This window comes from Oncorhynchus kisutch, linkage group LG6, assembly GCF_002021735.2.
Source record: "Oncorhynchus kisutch isolate 150728-3 linkage group LG6, Okis_V2, whole genome shotgun sequence".
Lineage (NCBI taxonomy): Eukaryota > Metazoa > Chordata > Actinopteri > Salmoniformes > Salmonidae > Oncorhynchus > Oncorhynchus kisutch.
This window is the reverse complement of record NC_034179.2, coordinates 26277247-26296116: the sequence shown is the minus strand read 5'-3', so window position 1 is coordinate 26296116 and position 18870 is coordinate 26277247. Positions and strand designations below refer to the sequence as shown.

At 44.6% G+C, this 18870-nt stretch overlaps 1 protein-coding gene across 24 annotated transcripts in view; it reads right to left on the bottom strand.

Moving 5' to 3' along the window:
• LOC109892571 (RNA-binding protein Musashi homolog 2) overlaps window positions 1–18870 on the bottom strand; it is a 381702-nt gene that overhangs the window by 66524 nt on the left and 296308 nt on the right. For all 24 annotated transcript variants that reach the window (XR_004210228.1, XR_004210227.1, XR_004210229.1 and 21 more), the window contains exon 9: window positions 9252–9366. Coding sequence is in view for 17 of the 24 variants with exons in the window: in XM_031826490.1 (XP_031682350.1) it covers window positions 9252–9366 (115 nt within the window). In the remaining 7 variants the exon portion in view is untranslated. The remainder of the gene's footprint in view (window positions 1–9251; window positions 9367–18870) is intronic.

The following is an 18870-nucleotide window of genomic DNA, read 5'->3' as shown; positions in this document are numbered from 1 at the left end:
CAAGAAAAAGCCTGTTTCACTGCAGATATTCTTCTACTTTAATAAGGTTATCAGAGAGTAATAACTTGATAAACTAGTCTGCTGTTCCCTGTGAAAGTGTCCATTATTTCAAACAGATTTGCTCTCTCTAGTGAGCATACACTGCAACTAACTTTCTGCAGTACAGTCACCGGACACTTTCTGTTTGCTTTCCCCAGCGAAACATTACCAATACATATAGTTGTTGGCAATGATCTCTTCTGGAGTTACGAAAAAAAAGGTGCACAAATACTAAGAGGGATGTATCAGCATCGTTTCTCTGGAGGTACATTAATACTGTATGATTGTGATGATTGCTGTTATCTCAGCGTCACCCTAGACCAGACCAGGGCTGTTGGTACAGAGACAGAGGACAGCTCAGAGGCCAGCTCTTCCACTTCCAGGGGAAAGAAACATGTCTGTCTGGGTAATAAATATCCAATCAGCCTTTTGCTGCCCATGACAAAGTTCAATTTAATCCTGACCAAGTGAGAAGCTGCTTCTGGCTGAAGGGCGATGAAGGGAGACTTGACCTGCAGGAATGAAATAGGAGGCTAGACGAGCTCCAAGCCTTCCTCTTGGGGACTGATGAGAAAACACATCACCGGATCACTGTGAATTTGGCAATGATGTGATCATTGGAAGAGACGGCATCATTACCACCATGACCACAACGATAAACCACACATTGCTGTTTGACTGTCAACTTTAGCATTTAGACCAGGGGACTCCAACAGGTTAGTAGCTCGCCAAACAATTCTGAAAGTACATGCATTGTTCCACCGCAAATTGTCATAAACAAATCTCCCAAGTATCAGACGCCACAAGCTCCTTGCTACTATCTAATCAACGCAACATTGACATTATCCCACCCCTGGTTAGCAACTATTGGCTTAAAAAGACAAACCTAACACAATATCTGCCAATTAATTTCCAGTAATATTGCCCCTGTCTGTGTGGTGCGCGAGCTTGTCTATCACTCTGTGTGTAGCCAGTTGGTGTGATACCGTCTACTGGGTTGACAGAAATACACTATGCACAGTTGAAGTCGGAAATTTACATACACTTGGGTTGGAGTCATTAAAACTTGTTTTTCATCCACTCCACAAATTTCTTTTTAACAAACAAACTATAGTTTTGGCAAGTCGGTTAAGACATCTACTTTGTGCACGACACAAGCAATGTTCCCAGCAATTGTTTACAGAAGGATTATTTCACTTATAATGTTAGGCTAATTGACATTATTTGAGTCCATTGGAGATGTAAATGTGGATGTATTTCAAGGCCTACCTTCAAACTCAGTGCCTTTTCGCTTGACATCATGGGAAAATCTAAATAAATCAGCTAAGACCTCAGAAAAAAAGTTGTAGACCTCCACAAGTCTGGTTCATCCTTGGGAGCAATTTCCAAACACCTTAAGGTACCACGTTCATTTGTACAAACACCATGAGACCACGCAGCCGGTACAAAAGTATCTATATCTACAGTAAAACGAGTCCTATATCGACATAAACAGTAAGGCCGCTCAGCAAGGAAGAAGCCACTGCTCCAAAACCGCCATAAAAAAGCCAGACTACAGTTTGCAACTGCACACGGGGACAAAGATCGTACTTTTTGGAGAAACGTCCTCCGGTCTGATGAAACAAAAATAAAACTGTTTGGCCATAATGACCATCGTTATGTTTGGAGGAAAAAGGGGGATGCTTGCAAGCCAAAGAACACCATCCCAACCGTGAAGCACGGGGCTTTCAGCATCATGTTGTGGGGGTGCTTTGCTGCAGGAGGGACTGGTGCACTTCACAAAATAGATGGCATCATGAGGTAGGGAAAATTATATGGATATATTGAAGCAACATCTCAAGACATCAGTCAGGAAGTTAAAGCTTGGTCGCAAATGGGTCTTCCAAATGGACAATTAACCCAAGCATACTTCCAAAGCACAATAACTGTTTGTCAGGACCTTCATGAAATGGGTTTCCATGCCGGAGCAGCACACACAAGCCTAAAATCACCATGCCCAATGCCAAGCATCGACTGGAGTGGTGCATAGCTCGCCGCCATTAAACTCTGGAGCAGTGGAAACGCGTTCTCTGTAATGCTGAATCATGCTTCACCATCTGGCAGTCCAGATGCCAGGAGAATGCTACCTGACCCAATGCATAATGCCAACTGTAGAGTTTGGTGGAGGAGGAACAATGGTCCGAGGCTGTTTTTATTGGGTTCCAGTGAAGGGAAGTCTTAACGCTACAGCATACAATGACATCGTAGACGATTCTGTGCTTCCAACTTCAAGGCAACAGTTTGGTGAAGGCCCCTTCCTGTTTCAGCATGACAATGCCCCTGTGCACAAAGGGAAGTCCGTACAGAAATGGTTTGTCGAGATCGGCGTGGAAGAACTTGACTGGCCTGAACTAAGCCCTGACCTCAACCCCACCGAGCACCTTTGGGATGAATTGGAACGCCAACTGCGAGCCAGGTCTAATTGCCCAACATCAGTTCCCGACCTCGCTAATGCTCTTGTGGCTGAATGGAATTAAATCCCCGCAGCAATGGTCCAACATCAAGTGGAACGCCTTCTCAGAAGAGTGGAGAATGTTGTAGCAGCAAAGAGGGACAAACTCCATATTAATGTCCATGATTTTGGAATGATATGTTCAATGAGCAGTAATCCACAAACTTTTGGTAATTTAGTGTACTTTCCCCAAAATCTTCTCAATATATATATATATATATATATATATATTCTGATGTTATTTAAGCATTGAAATGGACTCAGAACATCACATTTCATTATCTATGAACAATTAAAATTTTAAGACTGAAAAACAAAACTAAATCTAAACCCAGGAAAATGTAATTGAGAACATAATTTGGCAAAATATAAAACAGGGCAAAAATGTATATTTTTATAGTGGCCCCCTTAGAGTTGTTTATGAACCATTATTTTAACATGTATATTGACAGAAAACAGTGCACTACTTTCTCTTGTACACTAAGAACCTGGGGAAGAGTTGCAGGGGAGAGGAGAAGAATGTTCCTATTTGAAAGGTAGAAAGAAAATGAGTAGCTCGCAACGTAAAATATTTTTTGAAGTAGCTCTTATGCTAGAAAAGGTTGGAGACCCCTGATTTAGACTGTGCATGTAGAAAACACCATCACCAAAAAATTGTGATTGAACCAACCACATGGAGTTCGGTAAAAGCCCTAAAAGGGAATAGCTAAGATATTTTAGCAAGTGTGTGTGTGTCTGTGTTTGACCTGGGCCTCCTGCTGCAGTGCGGTAGGTAGGTAACTGTGTGCTGACTATCCCAGCAGAGAGTTAAATAAGGCACATCTACATGCCGGGAGTGGGAGGGTCAGGAGCTGGTATTTAAAGGGCATGGCGTGAATACTGTTCTGTGGCGTTCTGTTGACACTGGGGCCGCTGGCGCAGGACATGGGGGAGGGCTACAGCACATCAGGAGCATACAGAGCAGCCACAGCCATGTGCCCATAGACAGAAAGAAAGAAAACCTTACTCACACACTCTCATACACACACTCCAGCTTTCATACAGTTGAAGTCGAAAGTTGACATACACCTTAACCAAATACATTTAAACTAATCCTAGTAAAAATTCCCTGTTTTAGGTCAGTTAGCATCACCACTTCATTTTAAGAATGTGAAATGTCAGAATAATATGAGAGAGATTGATTTATTTCAGCTTTTATTTCCATCGTCACATTCCCAGTGTGTACCTGATTTATTTCAGCTTTTATTTCTTTCGTCACATTCCCAGTGTGTACCTGCACTATACTATACCTACACTATATTAGTATTTGGTAGCATTGCCTTTAAATTGGTTAAATTGGGTCAAACGTTTCGGGTTTCCCACAATAAGTTGGGTGAATTTTGGCCCATTCCTCCTGACAGAGCTGGTGTAACGGAGTCAGGTTTGTAGGCCTCCGTGCTCGCACACGCTTTTTCAGTTCTGCCCACAAATTTTCTATGGGATTGAGGTCAGGGCTTTGTGATGGCCACTCCAATACCTTGACTTTGTTGTCCTTTAGCCATTTTGCCACAACTTTGGAAGTATGCTTGGGGTCATTGTCCATTTGGATGACCCATTTGCGACCAAGCTTTAACTTCCTGACTGATGTCTTGAGATGTTGCTTCAGTATATCCAAATAATTTTCCTACCTCATGATGCCATCTATTTTGTGAAGTGCACCAGTCACTCCTGCAGCAAAGCACCCCCACAACATGATGCTGCAAACCCCGTGCTTCACGGTTGGGATGGTGTTCTTTGGCTTGCAAGCATCCCCCTTTTACCTCCAAACATAACGATGGTCATTATGGCCAAAGAGCTCTATTTTTGTTTCATCAGACCAGAGGATATTTCTCCAAAAAGTACGATCTTTGTCCTTATGTACAGTTGCAAACCGTAGTCTGGCTTTTTTTATGGCGGTTTTAGAGCAGTGGCTTCTTCCTTGCTGAGCGGCCAACCATTTGTGGAGTGGTTGAAAAACGAGTTTTAATGACTCCAACCTAAGTGTATGTCAACTTCTGACTTCAACTGTATTCAGTCACCCCAATCAGCAGCCTACATGTGTGTATGTGCAATGTGTCATTGTTAAGAAGTGTGGGGGCAAGCATTTACGCACGTACAGATGCTGTATCTTAATTTGATCATCCTGTTGTTGCAGTAATTTAACTGCACAGCAGGAAATGGAAACGTGTAGTATATCCGATATTGTCCTTGCCCAAAAAAATGATACTGATATTAAAAATGTTTGCGGCCTTTCAAGCATTCTAGTACAGTTAAATAGTTAACACACACACATGGACACAGTGGTCTAAGGCACTGCATCTTAGTGCAGGAGGCGTCACTACAGTCCCTGATTTGAATCCAGGCTGTATCACCTCCGGCCGTGATTGGGAGTCCCATTGGGCGGCGCACAATTGGCCCAGCATCGTCCGGGTTTGGTAGGCGTAGGCCGTCATTGTAAATAAGAATTTGTTCTTAACTGACTTGCCTAGTTAAATAAAGGTTACACACACACACCACACTGACCAAAAAGTTATTTTGTTGACAGTTACGTATTTCCCCATTACCATTAAAACATAAACAAAACCTATTTCTTTTTCTTACATGCTGTGCTGTTTCATTGTTCATTTGTTCAGTCGTTTCATTCTCAACCAGGATTTCATCATACATGTAAAGCAGTGAAGTTTCAGCTCTGTCTGTCCGTGGCCTCTCTTCCTGTCTGCATCGATGTAGCGGTCCTGCATCGAACATGATGGCGGCACAGTAAAGAGAGAGTGCCACCGAATCGCTTGTTCAAAGCCTGTGTCGGCAGTTTTGTTGAGCAGGCGTCTCAATGCCATGACAGAGGGTATCACGTCTGCTGCAGGCGCAGTTGATGAGCTTATTTCTTGAGTCAGTTGTTTGAATGGAACTAGCTAGTGTGTTCATGTTTCCAAGTTTCAAACATGTTCTCAAATGCCATTGAAATGGCATCAGCGGTATGACAACCAGCACATTCATGAGCATGCAATACGACTTCCCTCAGTACGAAATCCTCAATGACCCACTGTGCTGTCAGACTCAGCAAGCTCATGGGGCTGATATCGCTGGCCCAAATGTCAGTTGTGAAGCTAATAGCTGTGACGCTATTACTGTGTAACTCCGGTAGGGCAATATCTAAAAAATAGCACCCTTGCTAGTCTGTACCAGTGCTCGACCAGTCGGCGAAAGCCAACATAACCCACGACAGAGAACAGTTGATTGTCAAGGGCAATGAATTATCTTGGCGTTAATAGATTTCACCTTTGAAACTCTTTCAAATGACTGCTCGACTTGTTGACTGCTTGATCCACACAGCAGACATTGTGGGCTAGGTTAGGAATGCTGTGCTGCACGTGTAGCGCTAAATTATATGTGGTGTCGTTATGTCATTATATCATGCATCCCTAATATTTATGGTTTAAAAATGCTTCTAAAGTGTGTAATTTCCACTTTAAAATGTCAGACTTGATTTGCCCTAACAAAAAGCTACCACTAAGAAAAATGTCCATTAATTCTAATCCACATAACAATTCACATTTCCTGTTGCTACAGTATTATTTTCCTGCTGTGTGAAACTAGGTCTAATTAAGATATGGCATCTGTACATAAACACACAAAGGGGTTTTTAACTAGGGGGATCTGAGTCTGAGAAGACAGAAGACAAGAAGAGGGAGGAGAAGAGAAGGAGTAGAGGAGAAGAAGGGGGAGAACTCATTACTCTGGCGTGTTGAACCTAGCGTCTCCGCCGCCCGCCATCTCAGTAAATAAAGGCTGTAAATAAAGGCTGTCAGTGGATCTGGCCCCGGGGCTGCTTCCAGGCCCTCTTATTTGCGTTATTAATATGCATGCTAATGTACCTATTTTATGGTTCAACAGTTCTGATTCACTTTAAAATCAATTATCCATCTGGTACACCCATACTTCGCCCAGGTTCAAATGTGTATTAATTTCAGCAAACATACATCGGGCACAACACAATAAAGATAAATAGCTAGATTAGGTGCAGTAAACAAAGGAACTAGGGACCGGATTTAATGAGATTTGGCGTATAAGAACCTTACAGTTAAATAATGAGGCCGGCTCTGGGGTTTTTACAAATGCAAATTATACAAAGGAATGTTTCGCTGTCCTGCTTTTTCCAATTTCATTTAGATAAGAGTGTCTCCAAATAAGTTGGCAGTTAATATTCTCACATGAGCACTCCCCGCCTCCTCAGCCTCACTTCTCCCTCCAGAGCACACTGTTTTCCCCGCCTCCTCAGCCTCACTTCTCCCTCCAGACCACACTGTTTTCCCCGCCTCCTCAGCCTCACTTCTCCCTCCAGAGCACACTGTTTTCCCCGCCTCCTCAGCCTCACTTCTCCCTCCAGAGCACACTGTTTTCCCCGCCTCCTCAGCCTCACTTCTCCCTCCAGAGCACACTGTTTTCCCCGCCTCCTCAGCCTCACTTCTCCCCCCGGAGCACACTGTTTTCCCCGCCTCCTCAGTCTCACTTCTCCACCCGGAGCACACTGTTTTCCCCGCCTTCTCAGCCTCACTTCTCCCCCCGGAGCACACTGTTTTCCCCGCCTTCTCAGCCTCACTTCTCCCCCCGGAGCACACTGTTTTCCCCACCTCCTCAGCCTCACTTCTCCCCCCGGAGCACACTGTTTTCCCCGCCTTCTCAGCCTCACTTCTCCCCCCGGAGCACACTGTTTTCCCCGCCTTCTCAGCCTCACTTCTCCCCCCGGAGCACACTGTTTTCCCCGCCTTCTCAGCCTCACTTCTCCCCCCGGAGCACACTGTTTTCCCCGCCTTCTCAGCCTCACTTCTCCCCCCGGAGCACACTGTTTTCCCCACCTTCTCAGCCTCACTTCTCCCCCCGGAGCACACTGTTTTCCCCACCTCCTCAGCCTCACTTCTCCCCCCGGAGCACACTGTTTTCCCCACCTCCTCAGCCTCACTTCTCCCCCCGGAGCACACTGTTTTCCCCACCTCCTCAGCCTCACTTCTCCCCCCGGAGCACACTGTTTTCCCCGCCTCCTCAGCCTCACTTCTCCCCCCGGAGCACACTGTTTTCCCCGCCTCCTCAGCCTCACTTCTCCCCCCGGAGCACACTGTTTTCCCCACCTCCTCAGCCTCACTTCTCCCCCCGGAGCACACTGTTTTCCCCACCTCCTCAGTCTCACTTCTCCCCCCGGAGCACACTGTTTTCCCCGCCTTCTCAGCCTCACTTCTCCCCCCGGAGCACACTGTTTTCCCCGCCTTCTCAGCCTCACTTCTCCCCCCGGAGCACACTGTTTTCCCCGCCTCCTCAGCCTCACTTCTCCCCCCGGAGCACACTGTTTTCCCCGCCTCCTCAGCCTCACTTCTCCCCCCGGAGCACACTGTTTTCCCCACCTCCTCAGCCTCACTTCTCCCCCCGGAGCACACTGTTTTCCCCACCTCCTCAGCCTCACTTCTCCCCCCGGAGCACACTGTTTCCCCCACCTCCTCAGCCTCACTTCTCCCCCCGGAGCACACTGTTTTCCCCACCTCCTCAGCCTCACTTCTCCCCCCGGAGCACACTGTTTTCCCCACCTCCTCAGCCTCACTTCTCCCCCCGGAGCACACTGTTTTCCCCGCCTTCTCAGCCTCACTTCTCCCCCCGGAGCACACTGTTTTCCCCGCCTTCTCAGCCTCACTTCTCCCCCCGGAGCACACTGTTTTCCCCACCTCCTCAGCCTCACTTCTCCCCCCGGAGCACACTGTTTTCCCCGCCTTCTCAGCCTCACTTCTCCCCCCGGAGCACACTGTTTTCCCCGCCTTCTCAGCCTCACTTCTCCCCCCGGAGCACACTGTTTTCCCCGCCTCCTCAGCCTCACTTCTCCCCCCGGAGCACACTGTTTTCCCCCTCCTCCACAGTGACGCATTGATCCGTAATAAGTTCTGAAAAGTTCACTGCGCTTGTTTAATAGTTCAGCCTGAAGAAATCTGGATGGGGAACTACGGTGCTGACAGAACCACTTACGGGGTGTTACCTTCACTTTTACCATCAGTAAAATCAGTCTGATATCAGTGTCATGCCCTCAGCAACCCCGCTGAGAGGTGAGGTATATATATATATATATAGAGAGAGAGAGAGAGAGAGAGAGAGAGAGAGGGATGGGGAGCTGAATGGTGATGAGGGAGAGGAGGAGGACTGAAGAGAAAGAGCTACAGTTGGCTCCCTACAGATGATGCCCCCCCCCCATGATACCCCTCCGTGTCCCCGTCATTACCCACTGCAGGGGTTACACAGACGGAATGATGAATCCATAATTTTACATTACCCCAATTTTCCTCTTAAATTATCCTGATAATGTGGTGCCCTGCTCCCTACGCCCAGGGCCACCTGGGACTCACCAGAGGCAGAAAAATAGACCACTTGTGGCCACAGGCACGGCACACCTTGGAATAGCTCAATGAGGAGCATCACCCGGTTAATCTGAGTACCCTTTCCTCTATCTCACCAAGACATTAGTTAGACTCCATTTATATCACCACCACATTGGTTTCCATCTAATACCATAAGGTCTAGCAATCCAAAAACCAATGGTTTGGCCAATTCATCTATGGAGACCTTTACCATAGCACAGCTGTTGGAGAGTGAGTGTTAGGGAGTGCGTTACCGTGTGGGACTGAGTAATGTGCTGGACTGTGCTGGAGTAGTGTTGGTTCATACTCACTCAGCATGCCCATCCCCAGCATGAAGGCATCCATGGTGTAGGGCAGGCCCCTGGCCCTCCCTCGTGTGCCTGGTGGGAACATCACCTCCTTGGGCTGGGCCTTCTTACATTCTACCTGTGGACACAGTGGAAAAGGGGAAACATCAGTCCTACTGGCCCCATGGAGGAAGAAGGATGGGACTAGACAGGACATAACCAGATTCCAGTAGCTCACAGAGAAACAATGTTGCTTTTCTCTAAACAGCTCAAGTTTGTGTGTCTGAGGAACAATCATGTTTGAACTGCACTGAGACAAAGGTCAATTCTCCAGAGTATTCCACTGCCTTGTGAAACTACTGGTGCATCATAACAGTTACAGAAGAGCCTCCCAAAACAATTAAGTCTCAATTAAAGGATGACTGCACTTCCTGATTTGGCCTCATGTTAGATTTGGTTCATTAAGAAATGCTAGCGGCCATGACTGAATTCAAACTTGAGTTGGTTTTGGGGTGTGGTCTGATGTCGGTGTCTCTTGTGTGTGTTCGCAGGTGGGAAGAGTTCGCCAAATTATTCTGCCAATTAGCTTCAGCCTGCTGGTGTGCGACCGTGGTAAAGTTGACTTTGGCGCTGGACAACGTGACCGGCAACATGTTTAATTACCAGACATCCATATGCATTGGGGTGTCCACCCACGGTGCTCAAAATACAATTTAGATTATTGTCATTCATTTGAACAGAATAGAAATTAGAAATTAGCCTGTAAAATTGTAATAATATAAAGTAGAACAATGTTCTTATACCAACATGCCAGGTTTTATTGAAAAGCAAAACATTGCTTCATTCCTGCTATAAATCATGAATATGAATATCATGAATATCATAAAAAAAATTAAAAAACATTAAACCTAGAAGAGTAAGTCGCCTACATGGTAATAAAACACAACTTCAAAATATAATATTAGTATACCATCATTTGCAAATTACCTGTCCTTTAGGCTACTTGTATGAACAAATCAAATCAAGAGTCGGCTTTTCTATTCCGCAACAAAGCCTCCTTCACTCACGCCGCCAAACTTACCCTAGTAAAACTGACTATCCTACCGATCCTCGACTTCGGCGATGTCATCTACAAAATTGCTTCCAACACTCTACTCAGCAAACTGGATGCAGTTTATCACAGTGCCATCCGTTTTGTCACTAAAGCACCTTATACCACCCACCACTGCGACCTGTATGCTCTAGTCGGCTGGCCCTCGCTACATATTCGTCGCCAGACCCACTGGCTCCAGGTCATCTACAAGTCCATGCTAGGTAAAGCTCCGCCTTATCTCAGTTCACTGGTCACGATGGCAACACCCACCCGTAACACGCGCTCCAGCAGGTGTATCTCACTGATCATCCCTAAAGCCAACACCTCATTTGGCCACCTTTCGTTCCAGTTCTCTGCTGCCTGTGACTGGAACGAATGAAGTTGGAGACTTTTATCTCCCTCACCAACTTCAAACATCTGCTATCTGAGCAGCTAACCGATCGCTGCCGCTGTTCATAGTCTATCGGTAAATAGCCCACCCATTTTTACCTACCTCATCCCCATACTGTTTTTATTTATTTTATTTTATGCTCTTTTGCACACCAATATCTCTACCTGTACATGACCATCTGATCATTTATCACTCGTGTTAATCTGCAAAATTGTAATTATTCGCCTACCTCCTCATGCCTTTTGCACACAATGTATATAGACTCTCCTTTTTTCTACTGTATTATTGACTTGTTTATTGTTTACTCCATGTGTAACTCTGTGTTGTCTGTTCACACTGCTATGCTTTATCTTGGCCAGGTCGCAGTTGCAAATGAGAACTTGTTCTCAACTAGCCTACCTGGTTAAATAAAGGTGAAATAAAAAATTAAATAAAAAAATTAAATTAATAAATAACAAGACACAGCTGTTTTCAAATACAATCTAGGCCTCTGTAATTTCATTTAGCTTAGGCATAAACATTTGAATTGGGCCCAATAAATAACAAAACATGGCCGTCTACGAAGACCAGGGTCGGACGGTCATGGCTAGAAAGGATCCAGCTTTGGTCAAATTAACGTCAGATTTGACTTTTCCTAGCAGGTTAATACTTACACCGCAGGTTATGGTAATTAACATAGCAGGTTAGTACTTACACAGCAGGTTATGGTAATTAACATAGCAGGTTAGTACTTACACAGCAGGTTATGGTAATTAACATAGCAGGTTAGAACTTACACAGCAGGTTATGGTAATTAACATAGCAGGTTAGTAGAATTAGGTTAAGGTTAGGAAAAGGGTTACAGTTAGCTAAAATGCAAAAAAGATATTTAGTTAATTTGACAAAAGCTGGAACCCTTCTAGCCATGACTGGACTGGCCCGCCCCACTCCCCATTCCCGCTGCGATTCAGCACCATAGGACTGGAAAGTGGACACTAGGCAGCCACAAAATGAAGAAATTATCAAACTGATGTTTGACAATCAAATTCGATATGTAAATAAACAAAATCGGTTAAGGCTGGTTCATTGAGAGAAAGATTATTTTACACTGATCCAGCGCAATGCATTAATGAAAGCACAAATTATATCTCACTCTTTTTACAGCTCTACTGGTTGATAATACATGTTTATTGTAATTTGAACTATTGTGGGGTCGTGACTAGTGTCATGTGTGATATATGTGGCTTGTTGATAACAACTCTGTGTCCTACTATAGGCAGTTGATTGCCTAGTGATTGCAACATTGTAACGATCCGATATGAATAGTTGGCAACAATGTTTTGTTTCCAAGTGCTACTGAATAAGCTCAACTGAAATGCATCAATTGTGCATGATACATTTCCTTACTCTACTCTAATCTATCAATCCATTCCAAATCTTTATACTATACATGACACAGGGGCGACATATGTTGATCTGGCCTAGGGTGGCAGCAGAACTGCTAGGACTGGCCTGAAGAACACAATGATTTGCCTCTAATTTACTTGTGTTTGCAAAAGGGTCTTGGCCTGCTCAAAGTGAGCTGCTGCTGTTCGGAGTCAAAACTGTCCAAATCCTTTGAGCAGCTTGCGATGTGCATTAGCCTAGTTACTTTGTCCTCTAGAAGGCTCCATCTTGAGGCCATCTTTACTCTGTTTTTGAGAAAGAATCCCCTCTCGGCAATAATCAACACAATGTAAATGAGACAATATTTTCATGTTGCACAACAACGATGAGACAGCCTACAGGGAAGAGGTCAGAGACCTGGCATTGTGTTGCCAGGACAACAACCTCTCCCTCAACATCAGCAAGACAAAGGAGGTGATCGTGGACTACAGGAAACGGAGGGCTGAGCACGGCACCATCCACATCGACGGGCCTGTTGTGGAACAGGTCAAGAACTTCAAGTTCCTTGGTTTCCAAGTTTCTCGGTTTCCACATCACCAACAAATTATCATGGTCCACACACATCAACACAGTCAAAATGAGGGTACGAAAACACCTCTTCTCCCTCAGGAGGCTGAAAAGAGTTGTCATGGGCCCTCAGATCCTCAAAAAGTTCTACAGCTGCACCATTGAGAGCACCTTGACAAGCTTCAACACCGCTTAGTATGGAAACTGTTTGGCATCTGACCACAAGGCGCTACAGAGGGTAGCGTGTACGGCCCAGTACATCACGGGGGCCGAGCTCCCTTCCATACAGGACCTCTATACCAGGTGGTGTCAGAGGAAGGCCCTTGCCAAAGACTCAACCAAGTCATAGACTGTTCTCTCTGCTACTGCACAGCAAGCGGTACCGATGAACCAAGTCTGGAACCCCCCCCAAAAAAAGTCTGGAACCAACAGGACCTGGAACAGCTTCTACCCTCAAGCTATAAGACTAGTTCATCATTCTATCAATTTCTTTCAGGGTTTTACACACTTCTGAAACAGAGGAAGATGAGAAGGAGAACCTGGTGAAGGAGTGCACAGGGGTGTCAGGTAAATTCACAGGGGGCTCATTTATACCTTTAACCTTTTCAAATAAACTGCCTGCATCTAGAAAATGCTGATTGAAGGCTTTCAGAATAGAAGTTTTCTCAGTTACAATCTGTGTGTCTACCAACAATCGTTTGGGAAGCTGTGTATCTTTTTTCCACTCCAAACCTTTCACTACTTGCCAACATTTGGAGGGATCATTTACATTTTCCGAAGTAGATTTAAGGTAGTGGTCTGCTTTCAGTTTAAGGGTCATAGCAACACCCAGATTTCGAAGAAAAGGCTAATTCAACATCAGGGATGAATTAAATTATATTCCATTCAATGCTAAATAAAAACCTTGAATATCAAACGTGAGATCGACAGTGTAACTAGATAACCTAGTTACACTGTTGACAATCTGAGTGATAACCTAGTTACACTGTTGACAATCTGAGTGATAACCTAGTTACACTGTTGACAATCTGAGTGATAACCTAGTTACACTGTTGACAATCTGAGTGATAACCTAGTTACACTGTTGACAATCTGAGTGATAACCTAGTTACACTGTTGACAATCTGAGTGATAACCTAGTTACACTGTTGACAATCTGAGTGATAACCTAGTTACACTGTTGACAATCTGAGTGATAACCTAGTTACACTGTTGACAATCTGAGTGATAACCTAGTTACACTGTTGACAATCTGAGTGATAACCTAGTTACACTGTTGACAATCTGAGTGATAACCTAGTTACACTGTTGACAATCTGAGTGAGATTATAGGTATTGCATAGAATTTTGAGTTGATCAGAGCTAGATGTTAACCAGTCCTGATTCAGATCACCCATCAGGACAAACTCAGAGTTGACATTCTGTGATAACAATTCAAAAATAACATCCAGAGAGCCAGCAGTAGCAGATGGAGGTATATAACAACAAGATACAACAATATTTAAAGATGAGCCGAGATTTAGGGTCAAAGACAGATATTCAAATTGCTTAGGTTTAGTAACAGAAGTCAGAACGGCCGTCACAAACTTGTCTTTTACGTACACAGCAACACCACCACCATTAGATTTACGATCTGCACTAAAAACATTGTAACCATTTATGCCAATATTTTTGTCTGTAATAGATATTTTGAGCCAGGTTTCAGAAAGCATAAATACATCAGGGTCGGCAGATTTGATCCATATATTCACAAAATCAAGCTTTGGCAGAAGACTTCTTACATTCATATGCAGAAACTTCATGCCACTCTGACTACTTAATTCGGCAGGGGTAAGAATGTCAGGGCCTGGGTTAGACTGCACATTTCCAGACAGTAGAAGCAGCAAGATAATGGCAAGTCTATATCGAGGGTTACAGCATCTGGATTGACAGCCAGCACTTGAAGGACAATCCAGAGTCACCAGAGTCTTTAACACCACATATTTCAGGAGATGTCTAAAGTCCAGAGACATGGTTAAGTACCAAGCGCAAGAGTCCAATTTCTCCCATGTTGTTTGAGTTCTCGCGTGCATTTACAAAGCAAGCGTGTGGTTTCTCTCAAGGCACAAGGGGGAAACAGTCATATATTTCCTCATTCACAGAGCAACGGGCTCTAAAAGTATCACCAACATTATAAAAGCCAAGGGTAGACAACAGCAAAATGAGCAACAGGCAGCATGTTCGTTTCTTGCTCTATCAATTATCATGAGAGAAAACACAGCACTAAGAGCATACAAAGTTAACAGAACAATCTAAGATATGTTGCCAACACAACTCGAAACACTAATATTAAATGAGACTTCATATAAAAGCGTTCCTAAATAATTAGACAAACATAGCAAGAACCACTAATCAAATAGTCCAACAGCCGATCAGTAAAAAGTTGTGAATGAGTATGATGTAGGGGAGCGAAGCTCCAGAGAGAGAGTGAGTGGCGGGGGCACCTGAACCAGACTGGGAGAGACAGACCAGGGCTGAAGAGAGGCCCTCAACTAGGCAGACATCCAGGGCTGAAGAGAGGCGCTCAACGGCAGACATCCAGGGCTGAAGAGAGGGCCTCAACTAGGCAGACATCTAGGGTTGAAGAGAGGCCCTCAACTAGGCAGACATCCAGGGCTGAAGAGAGGCCCTCAACTAGGCAGACACCTAGGGTTGAAGAGGGGCCCTCAACTAGGCAGACATCCAGGGTTGAAGAGAGGGCCTCAACTGGGCAGATATCCAATGCTGAAGAGAGGCCCTCAACTAGGCAGACATCCAGGGTTGAAGTGAAGCCCTCAACTAGGCAGACATCCAGGGTTGAAGAGAGGGCCTCAACTAGGCAGACATCCAGGGCTGAAGAGGGGCCCTCAACTAGGCAGACATCCAGGGCTGAAGAGAAGTCCTCAACTAGGCAGACACCTAGGGTTGAAGAGGGGCCCTCAACTAGGCAGGCATCTAGGATTGAAGAGGGGCCCTCAACTAGGCAGACATCCAGGGTTGAAGAGAGGGCCTCAACTGGGCAGATATCCAATGCTGAAGAGAGGCCCTCAACTAGGCAGACATCCAGGGTTGAAGTGAAGCCCTCAACTAGGCAGACATCCAGGGTTGAAGAGAGGGCCTCAACTGGGCAGACATCCAATGCTGAAGAGAGGCCCTCAACTAGGCAGACATCCAGGGCTGAAGAGGGGCCCTCAACTAGGCAGACATCCAGGGCTGAAGAGAAGTCCTCAACTAGGCAGACATCCAGGGCTGAAGAGAAGCCCTCAACTAGGCAGACATCCAGAGCGACAATAGATGATAAAATAACCTTGGGTCAAAAACAAAACCATGACGGTGAGCACATCGACTTGGTACTGGTACCCAGTGTATATGGCCAAGTTATCGTTACTCATTGTGTATTTATTCCTTGTGTTATTTTTCTTTTTTTTCTACTAGAATTTTGGAACTATTGGAATTTTCTACATATTGTCCCATGTTCATTGTGTAATTTACAGATGGTCCGAACTAGCCCCATAGATATCCAAAGTCCACCCAAATTTACCACGGGCCTTGTGATTGGGCCGTGTGCAGATGCACTCTGAATTATGATTGCTTTTGTGCTGCCAGCTGAGGGCATGTGGGCAGGATTGAAACAAACCCAACCTTCATTTACGTTGTGATGCAGTCACAGCTATAAGTCTCACAAAATGTTATTTTGGAAGAGACTGACTATATGACTAAAATCATACTATTACAACTTTGTCATACATTTTGACAGTAGAATAAATGTTTCTGACTCATATCGATGGCACACAGGCTGTTTTCTAAATACTTCCTGTAGCCACTTCCTATTATGCAATACCACAGTAACCTGTTTATCAGCACCACTGAAAAAGCACCCTCTAGTGGTGAGCCTTCATATTGATTCTAATCCTGGCAAGGGCGTCTTATCATTCAGGAATAGTCTGACCGAGGAATAGGGAGGAGAAAGAATACCCCCCATGACTTCCACACAAACACTTTAGACAGCCCCCATCATCTCAGTCAGTGAATACTTTTGTTTTTCTGTAATTTTATTCAAATTATTGTCTAGGAAAGAGTAAGATAGAAAGAGACAGCCCATTCCACCTGGAGCGTGTTCTCTCTCTCTCTCTCTCTCTCTCTCTCTCTCTCTCTCTCTGTTTCTCTCTCTCCTGCCATCTCCTCTCTGCTCTCATACACACTTTGTTTTACTCTCTTAAGACTGACATGACATAGAGTACAAATGTTTACATATATATATATATAGCATATACAGTTGGAGTCGGAAGTTTACATACACTTAGGTTGGAGTCATTAAGACAAATTTTCCAACCACTCCACAGATTTCTTGTTAACAAACTATAGTTTTGGCAAGTCAGTTAGGACATGTACTTTGTGCATGACACAAGTCATTTTTCCCAAAATTGTTTACAGACAGATTATTTCACTTATAATTCACTGTATCACAATTCCAGTGGGTCAGAAGTTTACATACACTAAGTTGACTGTGCCTTTAAACAGCTTGGAAAATTCCAGAAAATTATGTAATGGCTTTAGAAGCTTCTGATAGGCTAACTGATATCATTTGAGTCAATTGGAGGTGTACCTGTGGATGTATTTCAAGGCCTACCTCCAAACTCAGCGCCTCTTTGCTTGACATCATGGGAAAATCAAAAGAAATCAGCCAAGACCTCTGGTTCATCCTTGGGAGCAATTTCCAAATGCCTGAAGGTACCACATTCATCTGTACAAACAATAGTACGCAAGTATAAACACCATGGGGCCACGCAGCCGTCATACCGCTCAGGAAGGAGACGCATTCTGTCACCTAGAAATGAACGTACTTTGTGGTGAAAAGTGCAAATCAATCCTAGAACAACAGCAAAGGACCTTGTGAAGATGCTGGAGGAAACAGGTACAAACGTATCTATATCCACAGTAAAGCGAGTCCTATATCGACATAACCTGAAAAGCCGCTCAGCAAGGAAGAAGCCACTGCTCCAAAACCGCCAATAAAAAAGCCAGACTACGGTTTGCAACTGCACATTGGGACAAAGATCCTACTTTTTTGAGAAATGTCCTCTGGTCTGATGAAACAAAAACAAAAGTAGAACCTTTTGGCCATAATGACCATCGTTATGTTACGAGGAAAAAGGGAGAGGCTTGCAAGCCAAAGAACACAATCCCAACCGTGAAGCCGGGGGTGGCAGCATCATGTTGTGGGGGTGCTTTGCTGCAGGAGGGAGTGGTGCACTTCACAAAATAGATGGCATCATGAGGTAGGACAATTATGTGGATATATTGACGCAACATCTTAAGACATCATTCAGGAAGTTAAAGCTTGGTCGCAAATGGGTCATCCAAATGAACAATGACCCCAAGCATACTTCCAAAGTTGTGGCAAAACGGCTTAAGGACAACACAGTCAAGGTATTGGAGTGGCCATCACAAAGCCCTGACCTCAATCCTATAGAACATTTCTGGGCAGAACTGAAAAAGCATGTGCAAGCAAGGAGGCCTACAAACCTGACTCAGTTACACCAGCTCTGTCAGGAGTAATGTGACAAAATGAACCCAACTTATTGTGGGAAGCTTGTGGAAGGCTACTCGTAAAGTGTAACAATTTAAACCCAATGCTACCAAATACTAATTAAGTGTATGTAAACTTCTGACCCACTGGGAATGTGATGAAAGAAATAAAAGCTGAAAGAAATAATTCTCTCTACTATTATTCTGACATTTCACATTCTTAAAATAAAGTGATGATCCTAACTGACCTAAGACTGGGAATTTTTACGAGGATTAAATGTCAGGAATTGTGAAAAACCGAGTTTAAATGTATTTGGCTAAGGTGTATGTAAACTTACGACTTCAACTGTACATAGCATATAGCATATATAGACCTGTTACATCTCTGATATCCATACTGTAGGAGGAGGATATGTATCTGCATAGACATATAAAAACATGAGACCACACACATACATCCACACACGGGCACACACACGCACACACACACACATGCACAAAATCCGAAACTTCACAATCACATCCATCCTTCAGAGAGGAGCAGCTGGGGTAAACAGAGCAGGACCTGTCTAGGAGGGGTGTGTGTGGTGGTGGTTGTCGTGGTGGGGGAGGGATCAGAACAGATATAACATTCCACTCTGACAGACTGATAGGGAAAAGGAGATGGGGGAGAGGGAGAG